Below are 22,281 nucleotides of genomic sequence, written 5' to 3'. Positions count from 1 at the left end.
AAAAGATAAGAAAACAAAGCAGAAGAGGTGTAGCATTTGTGGCACCACAGGCTGGCTTTCTCTGGAGAAAGAGCTGGGCTTTGGGTGTGGGTAATTAGTTCTGTTTTTGTCAGGGGAGAGCTCACCCAGGGTGGTGTTGGACATGCTGGAGGATGAGAGAGGGCTGTGGCATTTGCACTGCTCTGGTCCAGAGTGTCTGTAGCCAGGACCTGTGAGTGCTTTAACAGATTTGGCATGCAGGAGGCTTCACATCATCCCAATTTATTTATTATTTCCAGCCAGTTACCCGGGGTGCCTAGATTCTGCAGATGCTGGACAAAGAGGAGAGAAACGGAATTGGAACAGGGCAGCAGTTAAGCATCACAGATTTATTGTTTCTAAGGAACAAACCATTTTTCTTTCCATTTGCTTGCCCCCTCCTGGTTCTGTGGGAAACAGAGTAATGAAAGCTTCCCACCTGAATGATATGTTGTGGCAGCAGAATCCCTGCGTGGGGTTTGCTCTGCACAGCGTTACAAACTTCACAAATGAGGCAGCTGCTAACTGCATTTTTACCACAATGTTTACTTACCCCATTTAACCACAGTGGTGGAAAAAGGAACTTTTATCCTGGTGCTTTTGGGAGTATAAGAAAGGGTAACGTTAAGAACCTGACAAAAGCAATTGAAGGAAGCCTGTGTTGAGTCAGAGGTTTTTGTGAATGGGGTTCCCCAGGTATTCTGGTGACTGTAGGCTGTTGTTATCTGCATGTCCCACTGTGTGTCACTGCTGGAAATGTTGGTGTAGTTGGATCCTCATTGCTGATTTTCACGTTCCCAGGGAAGCCTGTGCCTGCTCTGGAGGTACGGCCGTGCTGCTTTTCCTTCCCACTGGTGTGGAAGTTACCAGAACACCCCAGCAGCATCCTCACACTGGTGTGGTTCTGCAGGGCCTGATCATTGACCAACTACAGGAAGCAAATCTGTCATAAGTCACTCAGAGAGCCTGGATTAGATGTTCAAGCGAGACATGCAAAGAGCAGTAGGAAGGGGGAAATAGCTGCCAAGTGCTAGCCAGTAGCTTCTGGAAAACAGAGCACAAGTTTCCAATTCCCAGCATTCCTCTCCCCTCTATTGTGGCTGTGCTGTGTTGGTAAACAGGTAGATTCCCACTCCTTCATTTGTTCTTGTTGTCCAGCCAAGCTCAAGGTAGCTGCTTTAAACATGCCAGTGCCTCAAGTAACTTGTTTTGCTACTGCTCTCCCATTATCACCTCCTCTCTGCGTCCTGACTGGAATGACCGATGCAGAGTTGTCCTGAAGATGGAATTTCTCTGCAAAGGCACTCTCTGTCCAAGCAGGTCTTGTGTGCCAGTGAGGATGCAGTGAGGCAGCTTTGGGGTGTTGCAGCTGGTGTGCTGCTGTTTTCCATGAGGCAGGGAAGAGGACAGGCTGTACGGGATGTTTTGTACGGGTGCTTGCGGGGATCCGCTGGATTAACAGCGAGGACTTGGCTGGTTGGCTTGGCACTGACTGCAAGGGGAGCTCAGAATGGTCCCACACTCGAGCTCATTCAAACCCCACTCAAAGATGCTGACCCAAGCCCACCAGCTGAGCTCCCATGAAGGACACCTGCCCTCCCTCCCCTCCCCTGTGAGCGTGTCTGAGTCCAGTGAGGGATCCATCCATGGCCACGGGGAAGGGAATGCACGTCCTACAGCTCTTCGCTCTCCGGCAGGATCCGCACCCAGCCTTGGGCCACCCTGTTGAAGTTGGGCCTGTGGGAAATCACCTCCAGCACACTCAGGTTATCCAGCTCTACAGTGGGCAAGGAGAACAGCTCACCAACCAACGCCCTGTCAAATGGGGCTGGGGTCCTGCAGCACAAGGAGAAGCACACAGTCACAAGGAGAGGCTGGGCATGTTGTGAAGGTGTTGGAAAAAACAAGTTTGGATTTACTGAGCCCAGCACAATGTAGCATTGTTGCATTGCCTAACCCTCCTCTTCCTCCCCAGCACACTGTTAGAGCCCTGCCAGCCCAGTAGGGTGGTTCTCTGGTACAGAGCCCACCTCAACTCAAGCCTGCAGAGTGAGGTTTGATGCCTGGATGTTGGGGGAAGTGTTCTGCACGTGGAAGGGCTTGGACTCAGAGACCGGTGACAGTGACAAACCCCTGGTCTTGAGAGTGCCTCATCTGCATGTCCTGTGTCCTGCAGAGGGCTGGGGCTGACAGCACTGCTCAGGATCACACCAGCACATGCAGCTCTATTGGCTCTGCCTCCATCCTGCCTTTTGGGACCACTCCTGAACAATGACTAACAGGAGGAGCAGTGTGGGGGCAAGAGCTGTCATCTCTTTCTGGAGAAATGTGGAAAGGGACTGGGGAAGAGTGTGCCAGCCCCCAAAAAACCAAGAATGTTGGTTTTGGAGCAGCACATGGGGGCTGAGTTATCAGTGAGGCAAAACTGGGAATGTTTGCTTTGGGAAGCACAGCTAGAACATGAATAACGTGGCACTGTTTTGCAATAAGAGGGGAAAGGCAAATGAGACAAGTTTGTTCTAGGAACTTTCTTTTGGGAAAAGAGAGTCTTTGTCAAAGCTCGGTTTTCACTCTCTCTTAAAGCAGCACATCATAGCAAGGTGGCCCAGGTTTTTGCATCCGTCTGAATATTTTAAATTGTGGATAAATCAGCCTGCTTAAACGCAGTTGTTGTGGAGATGGTGGACTTGCCCTTGCTCTGTGACCCATGAGAGCTGTGCTGGGATTCAGCTAGCCTTAGGCAAGACCACTGGCTTTTCGATAGCCAGCTTATTCCAAAAAGTTTGTTTCTCTGTGGCTTGGTATTTGAACTGAGAAGTGATTTAAAAGCTTGGAAAATTGTGAAAAGCCCAGTTAAAAGCAGATTGGCTTTCTGAATCTTTCTGCCTCACTGAAGAATTAGAGGAGGTGGCAAGAGGCTTGGAGTTAAATTAGCATCCATCTGTATTAAATTACAGTTGAAGACTTAAAATAGAAAGGCAGTGTGTGAGAGGGGAGAAATGGTACAGGGTAGAGTATTATTCAGAAACATGCCCTTGCTTCAGTCCCTGTCCATAAATAAATCCTGAGGCAGAAACATGGCAAAATGTTGAAAGAAAAGAGCCGAGTGTCTGGAGCAGCTCCTTGTTCTCCCCCTACAGCACCTCCTTGGCTCAAACTCCTCAAGGAGAGCCACAGGGCAAAGCCCCAGGGCTGAGGGGGAGGAGAGCAGCAAAGGGACGGTGGTGGCCAGGCTCATCTCTGCCCTTTAGGATGGCTTTTCCCACAAGGAGGGGTTGTGGTCCCCCACAGCCCCTTCTGCCAAGTGCTGAAAGCACAGCATGCCTCCAATCCAGCCCTGGGGCGGGTGCAGGGGAGATGCTGCTGCTGCTGTTGGCACATGGTCTGTGGAGACCAGTGCTGTGTCCCAGGGGGAAACTCCAGTGGGAACTTGACTTCTGGAAGGTGACTTTAGCCAGGCCACCAAAGCCAATGTAATTCCATCCTCATCACAGGGGCTTTCAGGGAGGAGGACAGCCAGGACTCTTTTTGTTGATTCCCTGGGATGATGTTCAGCTTAAAACTTCAGTTCTCCTTATTCTGCCATGGGCTGCTGATGCTTTGCTACCAGCAGATCTCCAGCTCCTGGATCCCCACTAAACTCCTTTCCAGAAAGGAGATCTCTCTTGGCAGTCTGCTCCAGGGTCCCACCCTTGACCCCAGTGCAATTTGGAGGTGTGAGGGGGCACCAGCTGTGCTCCACCAGAAGCAGCCACAGGGCAGGGAGCTTGCCAGGCTGAGCCACCAGAAACCCCCTGGCCTGGAGGCTTTGGGCTCAAGCAGGTGTTTGGAAGGAATCTGGTGACCTCTTAGCACTCTGTGGGAAGATTAACCTTATACCCCCACTGCTTCCAGCAGCTGCTTGAATACCTTAAGGAAATTAGGAAAGAGACTTGGCACTGTGTCATTCCTCCACCCAGCTCAGAGCTGTGCCCAGCTGGGAACAGGAGTGATTCCTACTCCAGGGCCACGTTTGTAAGAATTGGTCCTCCCAAATTTCATCCCTGAGGTTACCAAGTGAGGTCAAGCTGCTTAAGGCTGTGTGAGCCCAGTAGTGAAGCTGAGAGGAGATCTGGGGGAGAGCTGCTGGAGGCAGGAACCTTTGCAGGGAGCCACAGAGGAGCTCCTGAGTAGGAAAAGAGCATCCTGAGCCCTTACTGTGCCCTTCTGGGCTATAAAGAGGGCATCAATGGTTGCCTTTCCCTGGCAGGATGGTGGGTGCTCCTTGAGGCCAAAGGGCTTGGCCAAGGGCTGTTGTGGCTGGTGGTGTCTGCCCCTGTTACCTGTTGAAGCTCCTGAAGTCCCACGCAGGGGGTCTCATGGGCGGCGGGTTCTTGCTGTACACGGCATTGTCCCTGTCACCAAAGAGCTCCTGCCATGGGGACCGATAGCCCTTGGGGATGGCAGTGGCATTGAACTTCTCATGGGGGATTTCTTTGAGGGGACTTGAGTACCCTGTGCAGGGAGAGACAGTGTGGGCTGCTGCAGGGGCCACAGGCAGGCTGAGGCAGGGGGCTGGGAACAACCTGGCCTCTGCATGGCCACAGCCTGTTACTGGGGCAGGAATGAGTATCTGCAACATATATATACTTTTTTTTTTTTTTTTTTTTGTACATATAAAATCTCTGGGGGAGGTTGGGCAGACCCCTGAGCAAGCAGCAGCTCACTGCCTCCAGCCCCATGTTTCTGAAATCACAGCAAAGCTGGGTTCAGGTGCAGGAAGCTTTGACTTACCTGGGGCCAGGGCACTGGGGTTCAGCACTTTGCTCATATGCAAGACCTTCTCTGACTTCTTGGGTACTTCTGGGGGGCCACCTTGGGGTGATGCTGCTACATGGAGCTCGGAGTGATAATTCTCCTGGCCCCCAGCATTCTCACCTGCCTGTGGAAGGGAGAGTTAACAGGCACAGGGGAGCTCCCCCTGCCCCAGCTGGGACTCAGGGTGGTTGAAAGCACCTCAGAGTTTCCTCCATCTACTCACCATCTGTTCATTCACTGTTCCTTCTGGACCACCTTTCCCAGTGTGGTGGGAGCCGCCTGCCCCTTGCCCTGGGAGCTGCAGGAGACAGTGAGTGGGTGCAGAGGGGATCAGCACCATCCCCCTCCTCTTTGGTGGATGTTGAACCCCATGTTTGCCCATCTCCATGCCCAGCCCACCAGGACATCTCTCACCTCTGCATAGCAGACAGCCAAGCATGGCTGCCCTGCAGATAGAGCACTGACCCTGCCAGGAATCAGGAATTCCTTCCCTGGAAAGGCTGCAAGGGCCAGGGAAGGGCTGCCCTCAGACCCACCTGCCTGGAGCCACTGGGATGCTCAAAGACAAAGCGCTGCACGCGCTTCTGGCGCTGCTGGAAGAGCCGGGAGCCGCGGTTGTGGGGCAGGGAGAGCTCCTCGATCATCAGGTCCTGTGTTGTGCTCATCTTCTTCCCCAGGTCCAGCTGGGGCTCTGAGGAGGCTGAGAGAGCAGCTACAGCTGAGGATGCTGCAGGGTTGGGGACCCCCAAGGCAGCACAGACTGTGCATCCCCTCCTTGGGGTCTGTGTTCTGTGGCTGGGCCATTTGCCCACCCCAGGGACTGGCGTTTCCTCAGTGTGAGGAATTGCCAGGGAGCTCCAGAGGTTCAAGCAGCCTCTCCCACCCTGTGCATGGACTGTTCCAGCAAAAACAGGGCAAGAGGCCTCAACCAGAGCTGGGTCTGGCCCCTAGGCAGGGAAGGCAGCACTGTCCTGGGGCTGGTGACACACTTGCACCCCCTTACCATCTTCAGGGCCCGGTCTCATGATGGCCATCACTTGCTGCTGTGCTCCTGGAGCAGCTCTGTGGGAGGAGGATGGATCCTGTCAGGCTGGAAGAGAAAGGCACTCCAGGAGTGACACCAAACATGGGCACATGTCAGCCCCAGGCATGCCCCAGAGAGATGCTGGGATTCAACTGAGCAACTCTCCTGTTCAGCATCATCCCCAAGCATCTCCCCTGTTCAGCATCACCCCATAGCATCTCCTTGCACCACTCTCTGTCGCCTTCAACAGACATAGAGAATGTTCAAATCACACTGCCCCTCAGCCCCTGCCTGTCCTTTTTCCTCTCTACCTTTCTTTAGGGCAGAAACTGTCCTTGTCCCTGTCTTTGCCCACAGAGAGCTGTTGTCCTTGTGCCCCAAGTGCCCTCGGAGCAGCAGGTGCTGGCCGGGCAGGGGCCCTGGCTACTGCCCCCCCAGCACCTCCGCCTTAGCAGAGCTATTTTCAGCTGCTGGCTCCCGGGGTGCAGGAGCTGCAGCCCTGAACCTGCAGGGAGCTGGTGAGCCCAGCCAGCAGCAAGAGTCATGGCACCACTCAGCTGGGTTGCTCCAATGTGGAGAGGTGACTGGAAACCAGCTCCAGTGTGAGCCCCCTGAGCTGCCCACCTGCAGCAGAGCCCTCCTGTGCTGCTGGGACACTCGGCTCCCCAGGTGCTGTTCCACCCTGTTTGGTGCCTCTGGCACCCCTCAGCTCGGGCTGATGCAGGGCAGCTTCCCCTGAGGGCCCTGCAGTGCTGGGGTTCCTGTGGGGCTGGGGTGCCTGGCACAGCTCCCTGCCAGCTCTGAGCTCAGCATTGACCACCCACACAACGAGCCAGGGACCTGCACCCCATCCTTCCCTCTGCCCCCCTCCAGGGAGACGGTACCCTGACCCCCACAGTGGTGCTGTCCCCTTTTCCAAGGACATCCCCAAGCCCTGTGCACCCACCCACCTGCTGACCCCCATGTGGGGCCTCACCTTCCCTACCTGGCCAGGGGATACCCCAGATGCTTCTGGGGCACTGAAGCTGCTTCTCCTGCTGTGGTGGGAGTGAGGCTGAAGCCAAAGTGCAGCCACCAGCACCCGGTGGCCTCTGCTGGCCCTTCCCGGCACCCTCGGGCTCCTGCTGCTCGCCCCAAGCCGTGCTGGGCTCCAGCCCAGATGCCAAGGTCCAGCCACGGGACAGAAGTTATTTCTGGCTGAGAAAGGGGGCGGAGCAGGGCTGTGACCCTTGGGGACTGCGATGCCATCGCCCCAGCGTGGAACAGGTCTGACTCACAGGGATGAGGATGCCATAATCCTGGCATGGAGCAGGGCTCTGACCCTTGGGGACCAGGACGCCACAACCCAGCGTGAAGCAGGGCTGACCCACACGGGTGCAGACACTGTCACCTGGCATGGAGCTGACCCCTGGGGACATGTAGCAGCAGCAGGAGGTGGCCATGTGCCATGTGTGCCCAGGCCACCTGGGGGACAGATCAGAGCCAGCCTGGGTGGAATAACGGAGGTTTATTTCAGAACTGGGTATACAGCGGTGTGGTGAAGGCAGGCTGTGCTGGCTGCTGGAGCCAGGGTGGGAGATGTGTCCTGGGAATGGGGGGCTGTGCTCCAGGAGGGGCAGCTGCACTGTGGAGGTTCTCCAGGGATCAGGGATGGCTTCAGCAGTGTGTCCTGGGGGAAGGGAAGGGGTGATGGGCTCTGTGAATAGGAATATGCCAGAGCCCTGGCAGCCCAAACACAACCTCCTCTCCAGAGCTGGCCCAAGGTCGTGGGGACACTGACATCCTCAGAATCGCCTTCTGTGCCAACACCTTCTTCAAACCCTCTGCAACTTCTGCCATTTCCTTCAGCTCCTCCAGTTCCCCACCTGCCCTTGCTGTCACAGCACCCATTGGTTCCTGTGTGTGCCTCCATCCACCAGAGTGGGGATGGGATGTGGTGAACTTGGGTATGGGGACAGTGACAGGTACACGGTGGGGCTGTCCCTCTTGGTCTGGGCAGGGCAGGAGGGCACCTGTAAACAGTCCCCTTTAACATGGCAATAAATAACTTTGGCTCTTTTGCTTTCTAGGGAAAGAAGGATTTAGGAGTATTTCTTTGAGAAGGAGTCAAAAGTTTAAAAAAAAGGCAGGGTAGAACTTGGGGGTTGGAACTAAGAATTAAATTTTCCTCTCCAAAATCTGGTTTTAATTGACACCAGCCAAATCTGGAGGCTGGGAGAGCCTGCTCATGGCATCCAATCGATGCAGCCCACCCGCAGCAGATGTGCCCCCCAGGGAAGCAGTGACAGCCCGGGATAACACCTGGGAGCTGGGGACAAGGGCTCACGGGGCACCACCCAGCCCATCCCTTGCTGGCTGTGCAGGATGGGGCTGGCTGGCAGGCAGGGAGGGGCCGGCTCCCCCCTCTGCCTGCTGACCACGCAGTCCTGCCCCGAAAGGTTAGCGTGGTAAAAATAGAGCAGGGCCATGGGGCGGCGGGCGGGCGGGAGGCACCTGACCCCGCTGGCACACAGAGGAGTTGTGGCAGCTCCGAAGGGATGCTGTTTTTTTTGGAGGGACACTGTTTTTTGGGGACCTCAGCCCCGGGGGTTGGTGCGTTCCCGGTGGGGGTTGAGCGAGGGCTTCACCCGGGCTGACGGGAGCAGGGAGAGGGGTTTTTGGCTGGGGCTGGCTTGTCTAGGAGGTGCAGGGAGCCCCTGAGGGCAGAGCCCCCGTCTTCAGCCGCAGGCTGCTGGTCCAGCCCCGGGGACAGAGGTTGAAGCTGTGGATTCCCGGGCTCTTGGTCCCCGAGTCTTCGGAGTCGAGGGAGACGTCCGAGTCCGTCGGGGACCGGGAGGTGCAGCGCTTGGCTGGGGAGCGCCCGCCCACCACGGGGGATGGCAGGGGGCTCTTGGGGACGGGGGACAGCCGGGCCACGGGGCAGGGAGACGCGCTGGACGGCAGCAGGAGCCGGCGGCCCTCTGCCCAGGCGGCCCGGGGCATCCCGGGGGAGGCGCAGGGCTGGGGGCTGCCTGCCCGGGGCGATCGCAGGGGGCTCCTGTGGGTGGGCGAGGGGCTGCCCAGGCTCCCCAGCGCGCTGCCCGCTGCCTGCAGCGCCGGCGCTCTCGGCCCCAGCCGGGGCGATTGGGGCAGGCTGGGGGGGCCGGCGGGGATGGGGGTGAAGGGCCGGGAGCTCTCCAGCCCCGGGGCTTTGGGAGAGGAGCTCTTCCTGCGGGCAGCGTTGATGATGTTCCTGGCCAGCCGCGCTTGCATCTGCCGGCTGGCGCGGGGCTCCGCGTCCTGCCGCAGCGGGGACAGGGACCGCTCGCTCCACGGAGGGGACGTGGGGGGCCCCTCATCCAGCTCGGGCACCGAGGCCGGGCTGGCCCAGCCGTCCAGGCTGCCCGGGCGCCGCGCCAGCCGGGGCGTCCAGGTGGGCGATGCAGGGAGGGACGAGCGCCTGTCCTGGAGAGGGACAGAGAGCAGGTTAGTGACCCCCGCTCGGGGGGGATGCAGGCACAGAGCAGGGGTACAGACGGGCACCGAGGAGGGGACAGGAGGGTGCCAAGGGAAGATTCATGCTGGCACAGCCCCACGAGAGCTGGGGATGTCTCCTTGTCATTGCCCCCCCTCCAAGGGGTCCCCAAAACGCATTTGACCCTGTACCCCCTCTCCCACCAAGGAGATAGGGGCAGGCTGAGCCTGCCAACAATCATTCTTGTCCAGAGTATGTCCCAGGACCTGTCATTACCCGCAGCTTCCTAAAGGCTCCCTGCGGGGGATGCTCGGAGCCCCCCTTGCACTGCCCCAGGATCCATCACCCAGCACTGCTCCCCAGGCGGCAGGAAAGAGAAGAGCCAGGTGTGACAGCGCAGAGAGTGTATTCAGAAAGAGGGGAAAAGAAAAATGCAGAAATAAAGCACAGTCAAAAGGCAACTTGGCACCATGGGGAAAGTGGCAGGAGGGCATGGGCAGAGGCACAGCTGGATGACAAGCCTTGGGCTGAGCATCACCCAGCAGCCCTGCCCTTGGCACCCTCCTCATCCCAGCACATCCCTTGCTTCCAGCCGTGCCACACGGAGCCCAGGTGGGGACAGGGACCCCACAGGGACCCTGGGCCCGGTGCCACTGGGCTCTGCCATTGCCCAAGGGGTGCAGTTCTTCCTCCATAGTGAGGAAGCAAACGAGGACAGATCCTGAAGGAGCAACAGAAGAGCCAGCAGCAGGCACAGTGAGGCAGAAAGGCAGTGTGTCCCCTCCAGGTTTGCTTTGGTAGGAAGCTGAGAAGAGCCCAGGACAGAGGGGATGTGGAGGAGCAGGCAGAGCTCTGAGAGCTGGAAAAGCCAGAGGTGAGGAAAGGAGGGAGCCAGAGGTGAGATGCTCCATAACAGTTTCCAGGAGAGAGAAGAGCAAGAGCAGCCCTGTTGGACAGGCAGGCTCCTGCTGCCTCTTTGGGAATCCTGCACCTCTGTGCCCAGTTCCTGCTGCCTCCCCGGGACTCCTCAGCTCCTCTTGCATGGGGGCTCAGCATCGTCTGTCACCTACTGTCCCAGCACTGCAGCCCCACATCACAACCACTTCTTTTTTCTATTTTCTTCCCCCTCCCCACAACTTTTTTTAGTGGTTGGTTTGGCTTTTGGCTCTCCCATGAGCAGTTAGTTCGGGAGGACTCAGCCTAGCACCGCTGCGTTTTTCTCTCTGCCACCACTACTTGTAGTACAAGGAAGGTTTCCACACCTGCGGCTCGATGCCGGCGTTCCTGGTGGAGTAGGAGGGCCGGGGTGCCTGGAATCCTGCCTTAGCCCGCGGCGGCAGCAGGCGGCAGGGCGAGGCCAGCAGCGCCTCGGCCGGGGCTGCGGGGCTGGCTCGGCTCTCCTGAGCCAGGGGCAGAGCCCCGGCAGCGCTGGGGAAGGGGCTGGCACTGCTCTGGCCGGCGCTGGGCACCACGGGGCGATGCCAAACCGGGGAAGGAGGCAGCGGAGAGGGCGGGCAGGAGGCTTGCTGGGGATAGGGGTAGGAGTCGGGAAGAGAGGGTCTGGGTGGAGGCACCTCCTGGGGCATGGACCTTGCTGGCCCCTTGGATGGAGAGAGGATGAAGAGAGAAGACTGGAGCTGGTAAGGCTGGTGCCTGGAGATCTCCAGCTCCTTCTGGGACACCTCGTTCTCCATGAGGTTGTTGCCATACAGCGATGCAGGAGGGGTTTTGGAGGGCCTGCAGGGACTCTTGGAGGGGCGTCTGGAGACCATGGGTGACAGGTAAGCGTTGTTGTCGTACTTCCAGGAGGGAGGCAGGGACATGGTGGGTGATGGTGACCGCAGCAGCTCAGGCTGGGAGGGGGCCTCAATGATGAACTTCTCCATCCTGGATTGTCGGCGGGCAAAGAGCTCGGCCCCCTTCCCTCTCGCCTCAGTGAGGATGTGGCTGGGCTGTGGTTTCTTCTTGGGCTGGATAGTGGGAGACTTGAGGCAGGAGGACCACGCTGGAGCATCCTCAGCTGGTGGGAGGTGCTGCACACCCCTGGCTGTGCTGTTGGGGACAAAGTTCGCAGCTTCAGCCCCAAGGGCAAAGGGCTCATCCTCAGCACTGGGCTCCCCCTGCTCCTTCTGCTTCTTCCTGCTGTCTGCACTCTGAACCAGGTCCAGCAGGTCGGGGTTGGGGCTCAGCTTTGGCTTCTCCAAGAAGGTGAACATGGACTTTCTGCTGGCTCTGCGTGCAGCCGACTCCTCCAGGATCCCTGTTTTGGGCAAGGGGTTTGGTCCGCTCACCCCGCAGCCCAGGAGGGGATCCGGCAGCACCTTCTGCTCCTGGTTGGGGTACAGGGCCGAGTAGGCAGGGGGGGAGCGGACACGGGTGAGGGGTGGGGGGCTGCTGAGGGTCTCTGCATAGGTTGGTGGCGGGGGCAGCTCGGGGGCGGGGGGTTCCTCGGCCGGCTGGGCACTGGCGGGGGATGCCTGGGTGCCGAAGGGTCTGGCTGTCCGGTTCTTCACGGGCTTGGGCTTGGCCAGGGTGAGGTGGACCTCGTAGTACTGCCGGCCCTGTGTCCCGTTCTGCTGCCGCCCGCCTGGGGGTGCCATCCCTGTGGCTGTCCCCGCTGGCGCGCTGGGCACCTCGCCGGGCACCTCACTGGGCACCTCCCCGGGCATCTCAGCGGGAGCCTCCCCGGGCACTTTGACCTTCTTCCCCTCCTCGGGGCTCTGTGGCAGGACAAAAGCCGCCGTGTTCGGCCCCGCAGGGGCTGCTGCATTTCCGAGCCCCTCCACCCCTCTCTCCGTCCCGCTGGCCGCCTGCTCCTGCACGCCGTTGGTGGCGGCCGATGCCATGTTCTCCTTCAGGTAAACGCTGAGTGGGACCTGCTGGGCTTCAGCAGGAAGCTCCTGGCACGGGGAGGCGTTTGCCAGCATCCCTTCTCCTGGGTTGCCAGGCTGGCCGGGCTCCGGCTGCATGCCCTGCCCCTGGCTGTGCTCCATGGCTCCTTGGTGAGGCCGGGGCTCAGGGGGGCTCAGCGGCTGCCCCCCGCCATGCCCGGCCCCCGTGAGCCCCTCGACGCGCTGCCGGCGCCGGTGGAACAGCAGCACGCCCTTGGAGCTGGGGCCGGGCGCCGTGGTGAGCTGAGCCGCGATCCTCTGGCTCCGCGCCTTCGCCTCCTTCAGCTCCTTCTCCGAGAGGCTGGCGCTGCGAGAGAGACCTGGGCACAGAGGAGAGGGGCATTAAGGCTCTCAGAGGGAATGTGGGGTGGCATCCTCCCCGCCCAGGACTGGCAGCCCTTCCTCCGGGTATCCCCCGGCATCCCGACTCTTCCCTGGCAGCGGGGAGATGCGCTGGGGCTGGGATACACGGTCCGGGCACAGCAGGGACCCAGCACAGCCATCACAGAGATGCTGGGACAGATGGGAAAGCTCAGGGGACGCCTAGTGACACTCAGGACCTTTCCACCACCCCAGCCCGTGTTTCGGCTGGGTTCTGCGCACCCACCGCGCTGACCACATGGGAAAGGAATTTCTCGGAGCGGGTCTCGGGTTGCAGCTCCCATGGCTTCGGCCCCGGCTCACTCAGGCAGTGGCAGGGAAGAGGCCAGCGGGTGTCCCCCAGCCCCTCGCCCCGAATCCCGGCACGCTCAGCCCCGAGCGGGCAGGACACAAAGCCGGGGGAAATGCCAGCCCACCCCGACCGCACAGCAAGGCCGGTGGGCAGCCCTGGCGGGGGACTCATGTGCGGAGCAACACGAGATGGCAGCAGCCGACAGAGGCTGTGCAGATCCTGCCCAGCCGGACACAGACACGGACACAGCGAGGAGCCACCCTAAAAGCGATGTGCTAAAAGCCTGGCCCGAGCCCCGCGGCGAGCAGCCCGGTGCCGCTGGGCTCCTCCTGTGCCGGACAAAGGTCAAGGCACCAGCCCTTCCCTGAGACCGAGAGGATGTGGAGCTGCCGGGAATGCATTTTCTCAGCGTGAGCCATTTCCTATGAGCTTGGCCCCCCCGAAAGCGCCCGTGGGAAGGGCAGTGCCCCCCACCCTGCCGAGGCCACTGTTGGGCACAGACACCATCGGCATCAGCCCCGCACCCAGCAAGGGTGCAGCCCCTCTCCAAAGGCACTGCCAGGACGGCTCTGACGGTGTCCCTGCTCTGCTCTGGCCCCAGCAGGAAGGTGGGTGGCCAAGGCAGCCCGCTCCCAGCCCTGCTCTTCTTTCCTTCCCATCCCATCCCTTCCCGTCTTCCTTTCCTTCAATGTGTTCCTCATTTTCTTGCCTTCTGTGCTGCTTGGGACTCTTCCAGGATATTTTCAGCAGTGGCTCAGCCTACCAGCGAGGGAAAGGGATGGATGACTAAGCCAAACCCTTCCAGCAAGCCCACGGTTAGCAGGAGGGCCGCTGGAAGCCGGGCAACTCCTGTTCCTCACCCTTCATCCCTCCTGCCTCCCTCAGCACCCGGCAAGTCCTTGCACACAGCTCAGGTGTGCAGGATGCCCTGCATGAAGTCTTCAGCAGGGTTTTATCTGGGCAGGGGGCAGAGATGCCAGTGGAAACTCGCCTGCAGACGTCGGCAGCGGCGTCGCCGGCGGTCAGAGTCCCCCGTTAGCGCCCAGCATTGTTTTACGCCCCATTTCTGTTTGCTTTGGCGGCGGCACAGAGCGGGGCCGCTGCTTCCTCCGGCCGGGCTGGCTGGAGGGCGGCCAGCACCGCGGCTCCCGCTCCACGGGGTCACCCTCGCCGCCTTTATCTCCGAAACGGAGGAGAAACGCGGCCAAGGAGCCGTCGAGAAAGAAGCCACAGGCTCCAGATGTCTGCGGGTTCCGTGCTCCGAGCGGAGCATCCATCCCCGCTTCCTCCTTAGGCGGCCGGGGCTGCCTAAGAAGCCGAGCTCTCGGCGGAGCCATTTCGCAGCCTCTTGCTCTTGCTACTGCCTTTTAACAGCAAACGAGGGGCCCTGGGGGATCTCCTCCGTGCTGGAGGGATGACTCAGCTCTTGGCCAGCCCGTTCCTGCTTGCACTAGCCGCCAGATACGCTCCCACGTAGCGGGGACCAATACCGGGATTTGCCCGCCGGGATTTTGCCCCGGGTGTCTCCAGGGCATTGCTCCGGGCCAGGGTGTGCTGCAGGGTGGACTCCACCACATAAAATCCCCTGCCTGGAATCCATTTCCATCCACACCCATCCCTTCCAGTCTCCCAGCAGCCCCCTGCCCACCCAGCGCCGCCCATTCCTGGGCTGGTGCACCTGGGTGCACTGGAAATGAATCCCTCAGGATACTGCTTGGGATGCTGAGGGTAAGAATTGCTCTTCACATCCGATTTTTGTGACACAGATGAAGAGCCCTGAAGGCTCTGGCAGTCCAGAGGAAATTGCTGCAGCCTGAGCCATGGGCTGAGGTTATTCACCCAGTGCTAGAGCCTTTATCCATGTGCCGTGGTGTCTGGAGGGATTCTGTCATCTGGGGCAGCTTCTACACCACACACTCCCCTCCCAGCCACAGGGAACATTCCTTCATCCTTCCCTGCCATCTCCTGCCAGCCCCGGGGGGGCTCAGGCTGGTCCTTTTCCCCAGCCCCAGGCAGGCAGGAGGGAATGCACTGAGAATGTCCAGGTGCTGAGGAGGAGAAGGAAAAGGGGTGTGGGGCTCAAGGCAGCCAAAGCCAGGCAGGAAGGAGTGAAAGTAAAATTACTCCATGTGTCCAAGGACACTGGGAGTAATTTTACTTTGGTTTCCACCCATTATCCTGACCCAGTCCAAAATCCAACAGGTGACAGCTCCTATTTTCCTATATTTTCCTATTTTCCTATTTTCCTATTTTCCTATTTTCCTATTTTCCTATTTTCCTATTTTCCTTCCTTCCTTCCTTCCTTCCTTCCTTCCTTCCTTCCTTCCTTCCTAAACATCTCCCCTCTCCAAATATCCCATCTTTTTCCAGGACAATTACCTCCACCAGCCCTCTCCACTGCCCTGTGCCCTCCCTGGGTCTCTCTTGGTCCAGGGATGCTGCAGGAGGTGCTCCCTGTGCATCCTGTGGCCCATGGAACTGCCAGAGTCCTGGCACACAGAGCAGCTCCAGGTGCTATTCTGCTTTAACACACTCCAGCTCTGGCCACAGGAGCCTATAGATCTCTATCTATAGATTTATAGATCTTTAGATTTATAGATCTCTATCTATAGATTTATAGATCTCTATCTATAGATTTATAGATCTTTAGATTTATAGATCTCTATCTATAGATTTATAGATCTCTATCTATAGATTTATAGGCAGTTGCTCTGTAGGTTTTCCATTGCTCCAGGGGTGACTTCCTGAACATCCCCCAAGTTCAGGGCTTAACAGCTTCTCTGTGAGCTGTCAGCCATCCTTCCCACAGCATGTGCAGTGCTCTCTCCTCCAGAGAGAGGATGACGAAGGTGATGAAAGGCATTTTTGTTACTCTCACTTCCTGGACAGATGGGGGGGAAAAATTCCTTCCATCTCAGCTTTCCATGCAAAGGATGGATCCCCCTGAAGGGTGCTAAAGCAGGATGTCTGAAGCCCAGCCAGGAAAGGCTGGAATCACCATCTGACCCCAAATGGAGGTGAAGGATGTTTCAGACATGGCTTGTGACCCATCCTGCCCTAAGGTGGACTCCAAGAGCTGAAATGGGATGAAGATTTGGCCTTAAATTGCAGTTTCACTGAACTGACAAATTCAGTGAAAGCTGATGATCCTGACATGGCTGGGATATCACAGGAAGGAAAAACAGAGACTTGGAAGCTGTGCCTGGTGAGAAGTCCTTGTAGACAGAAGACAAGAGGTACCCAGGCCTTAATGGGACCTGCAGGGTGCCACAGGTCATGTGAAATCTCAGAGTCAGAGCTGGCAGGTGACTCCAAAGTCTTCAGTTTGGGCTCTGTCCCTGGCCTGCTCCAAGTGTGGATGCTCAGCCACCCTGGGGCTGCTGCCCAGCTTGGCCATGCTCAGGGTGTCCTACCAGACCACCCCTGGACACAGCACCCACCATCCACAACCAGCAGGCACTTTTCCCCATTTCCAAACATTTCTTGGACTTCTGTGGTCAACCCAAACGGTGCCTCTTGCTGGTAAAATCCCACTGGCAAAACCAAGAGCGAAACCAAGACAAACCCCATTTCCAGAGGGACACGCTCTGTGCCACCTGACACGAGCCCCAGAGCACATCCACAGCCAGCAATGCTGGGGAGAGGAGATCCAATGTTTTCACCCAAACCTTGAGGACTTTGGCCACTGAGGAAATGTAAGCAGGTTTTTTGGCAGAGCAGCAATCTGGCCCCTTGCCCCAGCTACAGCTGTGCAGGATTTTTTGCAACGCTTACCAACTCACCCACATTTCAGTCTGTGCACACATTCCCCTCCAGCTCCCAGTTATCCCAAATAATCTGCAGCTAGGAAAACACAGAGGGTAGCACAGACAGGCAGCTGAGCTAGCTAGAAACGGATATGATTCAAACATATGGATAGAAAGATGACAATTTTCTGCCTCATTCCCAGCTTCCAGCCCTCCTATGCCCCAGATACAAAACCTCCATGAGGTTCTCATCCCTGCTGGCCCTGCAGCCCCAAAAAGATCTGGCTCAGGGGGTGGGTGCAGTGGTGGGATCAACCTCTCCTGCCTGGCAGACGCTCTGTGCTGGGCCTCTCCACACGGGCGCCTTTGCCAGTGACAAAATGTGGCACAGCCAGAAAATTCGTTGCGCTTGCAAGTTCTGCCTGTGCTCTGTTCGCAGGGGCTTTGCTGGATTTGGAGCTGTTTGCCTCCCCAGCCGTGGCTGGCACTCAGCACCCAAATCCTGCTGAAATGGCCCCACAGTCTCCAAGCAGCAAGGGCTGGGGCACCCAATTCCCACACAGGGGGAGGAGATGGGGGTGGTGGGGATTGAGTGGGGGCTCTCTGCCCCTGCCCATCCCCAGCTCCTGGGGGATGCAGTGAGCAGCCCCAGCCCTACATGTGTCCACACTGGGCAAGAAGAAGCTGTTGCCATCACACAGGTAGAGGCAGCACCTTCCCCAGCTGGCTAAAATCAAGCTTTTATCTTGGAAAAGGCAGCTGGAGCCGGGCAGACCTCCCCCAGACAGCCCTGCCATCCATCCACCCCGAGGGCAGCAGAACCAGCCCGTCCCACGGCCGGCCGGGTACCACGGGCGCTCCATCCATCCTGCCTGGGAAGTGCGCCCCAGCCCCGCTGTGCCCAAAGCCGCTGGAGCTCTCTGTGACCCGTCCCGGGCTGCGAGGTCCCGGGGCAGCCCCGCCGGGCCGGTGCCCCGAGAAGGTCAAACGGCTCCGAGTGTCCCTGCGGGGTGGGCAGAGCGGGGAGGGCGGCGGAACGGAGCGGGGCCTTTGCCTGTCCCTTGCACAACCCGTAAAGGATCCATCCTGCTGCCTGCCAAGCCCAGGGCCAGACCTCGTGTCCCCAGCATGGGTGGCACGGCCAGGGGAGGTCACGTCCCTGACGCAGCGGACAGGGGACATGGCCTGGGAAGGAGTTCCGCGGAGCTGCCAGGTGTGCGACCCTGCCAGCCCCGAGGGGGACCCCCAGGTCCCTCCGCGTCCCCGCCGTGTGTCCCCGCCGTGCCTCCCACACCCCCATCGGACACCCGGGTGCCGGCGGAGGGAAGCGACACCTGCCCCGCTCATTCCTGGGGACAAACCCCGCTCAGCCCCGGTTGTGTGCGCCCATCGCCCACCCTTCGCCCACCATGGCACCCACGGGACATCTGGGCATGCACTCCCGTCCCCCCCATGCACCCCGGACCCCCTGCGCGCTGCCATCCCTCGGACACCCCGGACACCCCCAGCCCCTCTGCGTGCCCGCAGCCTCCTTGCCCTGTCCCTTCTGCAGCGGCACCTCCCGCCCCCGCCCGGAGCCCCCCGGTCGCTGCCCCCGTACCCCTCCAGCCCCACCGTACCCGCGGTGCCGGGTGCCGGTGCCGCCTCCCCGCGCAGCCCGACTGCACCGGGGAGGAGGCGGCGGGCAGGAAAGTTGCGGCAGCTCCGCCCTCGGAGCGGGCCCGGGGGGGCGGCGGGCGGGGGCCGGCCCGGGGGGGTGGCCCCTGCCCCTGCCCGCCCCGACAGACCGACAGACCGAGAGACCGACAGGACCGGACGGGTCCCCCCGCCCGGCCACTCTGGCAGCCGCCCCGCCGCCCCCGATGTTCCTGCTCCGCTGCTTCTCTATCTACATCTGGGTCTCGTCCCGGCGGGGTCTGCCCTGAGCCCGCTGCGGGGGCGGGGAGAAGCCTGGGCATCCCCTTCCCCAGCCTGGGCATCCCCTAACCCAGCCTGGGCATCCCCTTCCCCAGCCTGGGCATCCCCTTCCCCAGCCTGGGCATCCCCTTCCCCAGCCTGGGCATCCCCTTATCCCATCCTGGGCATCCCCTAACCCAGCCTGGGCATCCCCTTATCCCATCCTGGGGCATCCCCTGATCCCATCCCGGTGCATCCCTCTCTCCCAGCCCTGCACATTCCCTATAACCGTCCTGAGCATCCTCTCGCCCATCCCGGGACACCCCCTTACCCAGCCCCTCACCCTTTTTCCCTCCTCCCCCCCCACAGCACCTCACGTTTCAGACGCTGCTGGGGGTGTGGAGCCTCCCCTTCCCGCAGGTTTCCTCAGTGCTAACGTTTTGAAGCACTTGGAGGGAGGCAAAAATCCAGAGACAAAAACCCAGCACGGGTGTCACTGCCCTGGGGACCTCCTGGGAACAGCCCTCAATCCCCTCTGCCAGGGCAGGGCTGCTCCCAAGGGAACCCCAGACGATCCCTGGGGAGGCAGCATCATCTCCACCACCCCTCTAGGGCTGCAGAGCTCCCTGGCTGCGGGTGAGACCGGCCTCACCCCCTTCCCATGCCTGTCCACACCTCAGGATGAGCTCTTGGCTTGATTTTTTGCCTTTCTAATTTCCTTTCTTCCTGCCCCTCTGTGCTTTTTTGTGCTTTCCTGGTTTTTGAGGGAGCCTGGCGCTGGCTCTGCAGCCCCCGGGGAGTGAAACCTCCATTTATTTGCACACCAGACGGAGAAACCAGTCCTGCCTCCTGCATCTCCCAGCCTCTGCCTCTTCCCGGGGCTCCTGTGCTCCCCAGCCTGCCCTGAGAGGTGCCAGCCAGGCCGGGCTGCCGTGCTGGATGTTTGAGAGCAGCCAGCCTGGCCCTGGGCTGCTGGATGGGGACCAAAGGGGCACCTGGGACCCGCCTGGGTGGGTCCACACAGCTCAAGGTGGGGCACCCATTTGGCTCCTGGCTCCCAGGGCCAGCCCTGCACCACTCTGGGTGTGGATGGATGTGCCCTCTTCTCCTGAAGAAGCTGGAAAAGGTGGAGGGTCCTGTAGCCCATGGCAGCTAAAGAGAAGAGGAGCAAGCCCCTGACGCCTCCCAGGGATGCTCCTGCTGCAGGAACAGCCCTAGAGCCACTTGTGAGGGCACTGCCCTTTCCTCTCACCTGCACTGCTCCAAAGCTCTGTCCCCCAGAGCTGCAGGCTTTTGGCAAGGTCCCTGCTCCCAGGACCCTCGGGGACATCCTGCCTGCAGGCTCTGGAAAGTCTGACGGGTCCTGCAGGCAGTGGCTGCTGGTGATCTCACTTGGAGGGGGAGGAAACGGGACAGACAAACTCTTTCCAACAAACCTGTTGAGTTACTTTAAAATTCCAGGCTGGCAGCAAAAGCGCTGGATGGCTGCATGGATTAGGAAAATGCTGAGCCTGGACAGAGTCAGGCCTGACCTTTCCCCACCACAGATCTGCCATCCCAGAGCAGTGAGAAATGGGAAGACTATTTGGGTCCATCTGGTTTGTGTGCTGAGCCCTGAAACACGATGCTGCTGGGGCAGCTGTGAGCCAAAGGGCTTGGCTGAGCTTCCCAGCCCGTGTCCCATCCAGGGGCCGCTGCTTTGGAGGATGCCTGACACTGCAAAAGGGCAGGGAGTGGGTTCTGCACACTGGGTTCGTGTCAAGCACCCCCAGTCGGTCCCACCCAGTCCTGGGGGCTGCCTTGGGAGAGCCAGGCTCTGAGCTGAGCAGCAGCATCCCATAATGCCACCCCCCCATGGGGACAGGGACACACCTGGCACGGTGTGGCAGCTGAGATAACAGCTGGGCAGGAGCAAAATAGAAATCAGGGTGGAAGAGGGGTTTAAAAATGGGTCCAATGCCTGTAAGAGGATGGGTGCTGTGGGAGCATCTCCCACAGGGACGTGGGGCATCCCAGGCATGGCAGCAGCCCCAGGAACCCTCGGTATGAGCCTGTGGTTGAGACTGTGGCTGAAGGGACAGTCATGGGGGGAGGAATAGCTGTGGCATGGGGCTGTGAGTGAGGAGATGGCAGAGAGCATTGGAGGAACCAACCAGCCCGAAATAAAGCGCTTGGTTTTTAAACAGGGGCTGACAAAAATGGCCCAAAGCCATGTGAGGAACACTTGGCCATCCCAAATCGATGGAGGAGAGGGGTCCCTGTCCCAGACAGTGCATGGGAGCTGGTTCTGATCACTCTTGGGCAGGATCCCACCAAGCCCCATGGCCAGGGTGAGGGCTGGGAACTCCATCCTGGTCATGCCCCACTGAGGGATGGGCTGAGCTCCTGCAGACAGTGGGAACCAGCCTGCTGCCTTCCCAGCCCCCTCCCGAGAAAATCCACAGATTCCTCCTTATTTTTAAGGCCAAAGAGATCATCTCAAGCTAAATTAGTCCCAGCAGCTCTGCTGGAAGCCTGGAACCTCTAACCCAGGGAAAGTCCTGCCCTGGGAAGAGCTGGGTGTTCTCACTAGGAGCACAGTAGTGCCTTTCCAGGGGGGACAGTGGCCAAAGGGGGTTTCTCTTACCTGTTTTCCTTGGCTCCAAGTCAGGGTTGATGAGAACCCGTTGGATCTTCACCACTTTCCACTCCTGGCTGGGATTGTCTGCTGTGGGGGGCAGCTCTGGGGCAGAGCCAGGGCACCTGGGGGGGGCTGCAGGCTCCTCTGCCAAGGCCAGGCTGCTGCCATTCAATGGGGGCTGTGGTGCTTCCCCATTGAGCCCCCTGAGGTCCCTCTGGCAGCTCCCATTTGATTTCCCTCCCAGCAGTCCCGACCGTGCCTCCTGCTCTCCTGCCTCTGGAGCACCCCAGAGCTGAGGGCAGCTCTGCCCCCCTCTGCTGCCCCTCTCCTGCCAGCAGCCACTGTCCCCCTCAGTGTCCCCCTTGGCTGTCCCACGGGCACAGGGGGGCTGCTCAGCCTCGCCAGGCACAGGGCAGCCGGGCTGGGAGTGGAGGCAGAACTGCTGCAGCCTTGTCCTCAGCATCTTTCTTCACTGATTTCCTTCACTGGCACTCCACAGCCTTTCCAAACAGCTCTGCATAGCCAGGGGGGTGGATCCTCCCTCAGAGCATGGGCAGCATGAGGGAGGGCAGCCGCTGCTCCTGCAGGAGGATCAGGCACGATGCCACAGGAGCAGGCAGGTTTTGGAGACCTGGATGGAGGGATGTGTCCAGGGCAGGCAGGCCAGCAGGGACGATTTTGCATGAATTTCTCTTTTCCGGGCAGAGGACCAGCATCCAAAGACCTGTGTGAAGGGAGGGAGGAGTGTTGAGGATGCTTGTGCTTGCACTGATTTCCTATGGTCACAGAGCAGCTCCCAGCAACCCCAACCTGAACTCCAGCTCCAGCACCACTTCCCATGAGGAAGAGCCCCCTGAGATGCAATTTGGAAATGCCCCAACCCCACCACCGTGCTGGCCACCCCATGTCCATCCATCCTCACCCTGGGGACAGCACCCTGTGCCCGGCTCCCCTCACTCTGTCAGACCAGATGTGGCACCCCTGCCAGTGCTCAGCACTGTGGCACCACTGCTCTGCAGCTGGGAGTGTCCAGCCAAGAACCAAACCCCTGAGGATGTTGCTCAGGGTTATCAGGAACAAAAAAGGGAAAATTTCCAGCAGGCGGCTAAACTGTGTTTAACCATTGAGTGACTCATGCGGCGTCAGGACAAGCGCAGACAGA

General features: G+C 59.5%; 2 protein-coding genes across 2 annotated transcripts; both read right to left on the bottom strand.

Moving 5' to 3' along the window:
* Positions 1-1,620: 1,620 nt before the first annotated feature.
* MYOZ3 (myozenin 3) lies at positions 1,621-6,409 on the bottom strand. The gene is given in 6 exon segments (XM_071443383.1): positions 1,621-1,854; positions 4,341-4,512; positions 4,792-4,939; positions 5,039-5,113; positions 5,352-5,515; positions 5,819-6,409. Coding segments are annotated over 6 exon segments (870 nt in total). The 5' UTR covers positions 5,967-6,409; the 3' UTR covers positions 1,621-1,691.
* Positions 6,410-7,331: 922 nt separating this feature from the next.
* On the bottom strand, positions 7,332-21,597 carry SYNPO (synaptopodin). The gene is made up of 3 exons (XM_071443378.1): positions 21,126-21,597; positions 10,556-12,504; positions 7,332-9,283 (listed from the first exon to the last, which is right to left on the bottom strand). The coding sequence occupies exons 1-3, from the start codon at positions 21,580-21,582 to the stop codon at positions 8,516-8,518; spliced, it is 3,174 nt and encodes a 1,057-aa protein (XP_071299479.1). The 5' UTR covers positions 21,583-21,597; the 3' UTR covers positions 7,332-8,515.
* Positions 21,598-22,281: the final 684 nt, after the last annotated feature.

The sequence above is a fragment of the Agelaius tricolor genome, unplaced genomic scaffold, assembly GCF_023055355.1.
Source record: "Agelaius tricolor isolate 1412-34295 unplaced genomic scaffold, bAgeTri1.0.p SCAF_18, whole genome shotgun sequence".
Classification (NCBI taxonomy): domain Eukaryota; kingdom Metazoa; phylum Chordata; class Aves; order Passeriformes; family Icteridae; genus Agelaius; species Agelaius tricolor.
Note: the sequence above shows the minus strand (reverse complement) of the source record. Positions and strands in the feature narration are given on the sequence as shown.

What these genes read in the sequence shown, in the direction of transcription:
- SYNPO (XM_071443378.1), bottom strand. Translation starts at nt 21,582, where the DNA reads ATGCTGAGGACAAGGCTGCAGCAGTTCTGCCTCCACTCCCAGCCCGGC. An exon ending in CTTGGAGCCAAGGAAAACAG is followed by an intron (nt 12,505 to 21,125) that starts GTAAGAGAAACC and finishes CTCTGTGCCCAG; the next exon opens with GTCTCTCTCGCAGCGCCAGC. An exon ending in ACGCCGGCATCGAGCCGCAG is followed by an intron (nt 9,284 to 10,555) that starts GTGTGGAAACCT and finishes GTCCCTCTCCAG; the next exon opens with GACAGGCGCTCGTCCCTCCC.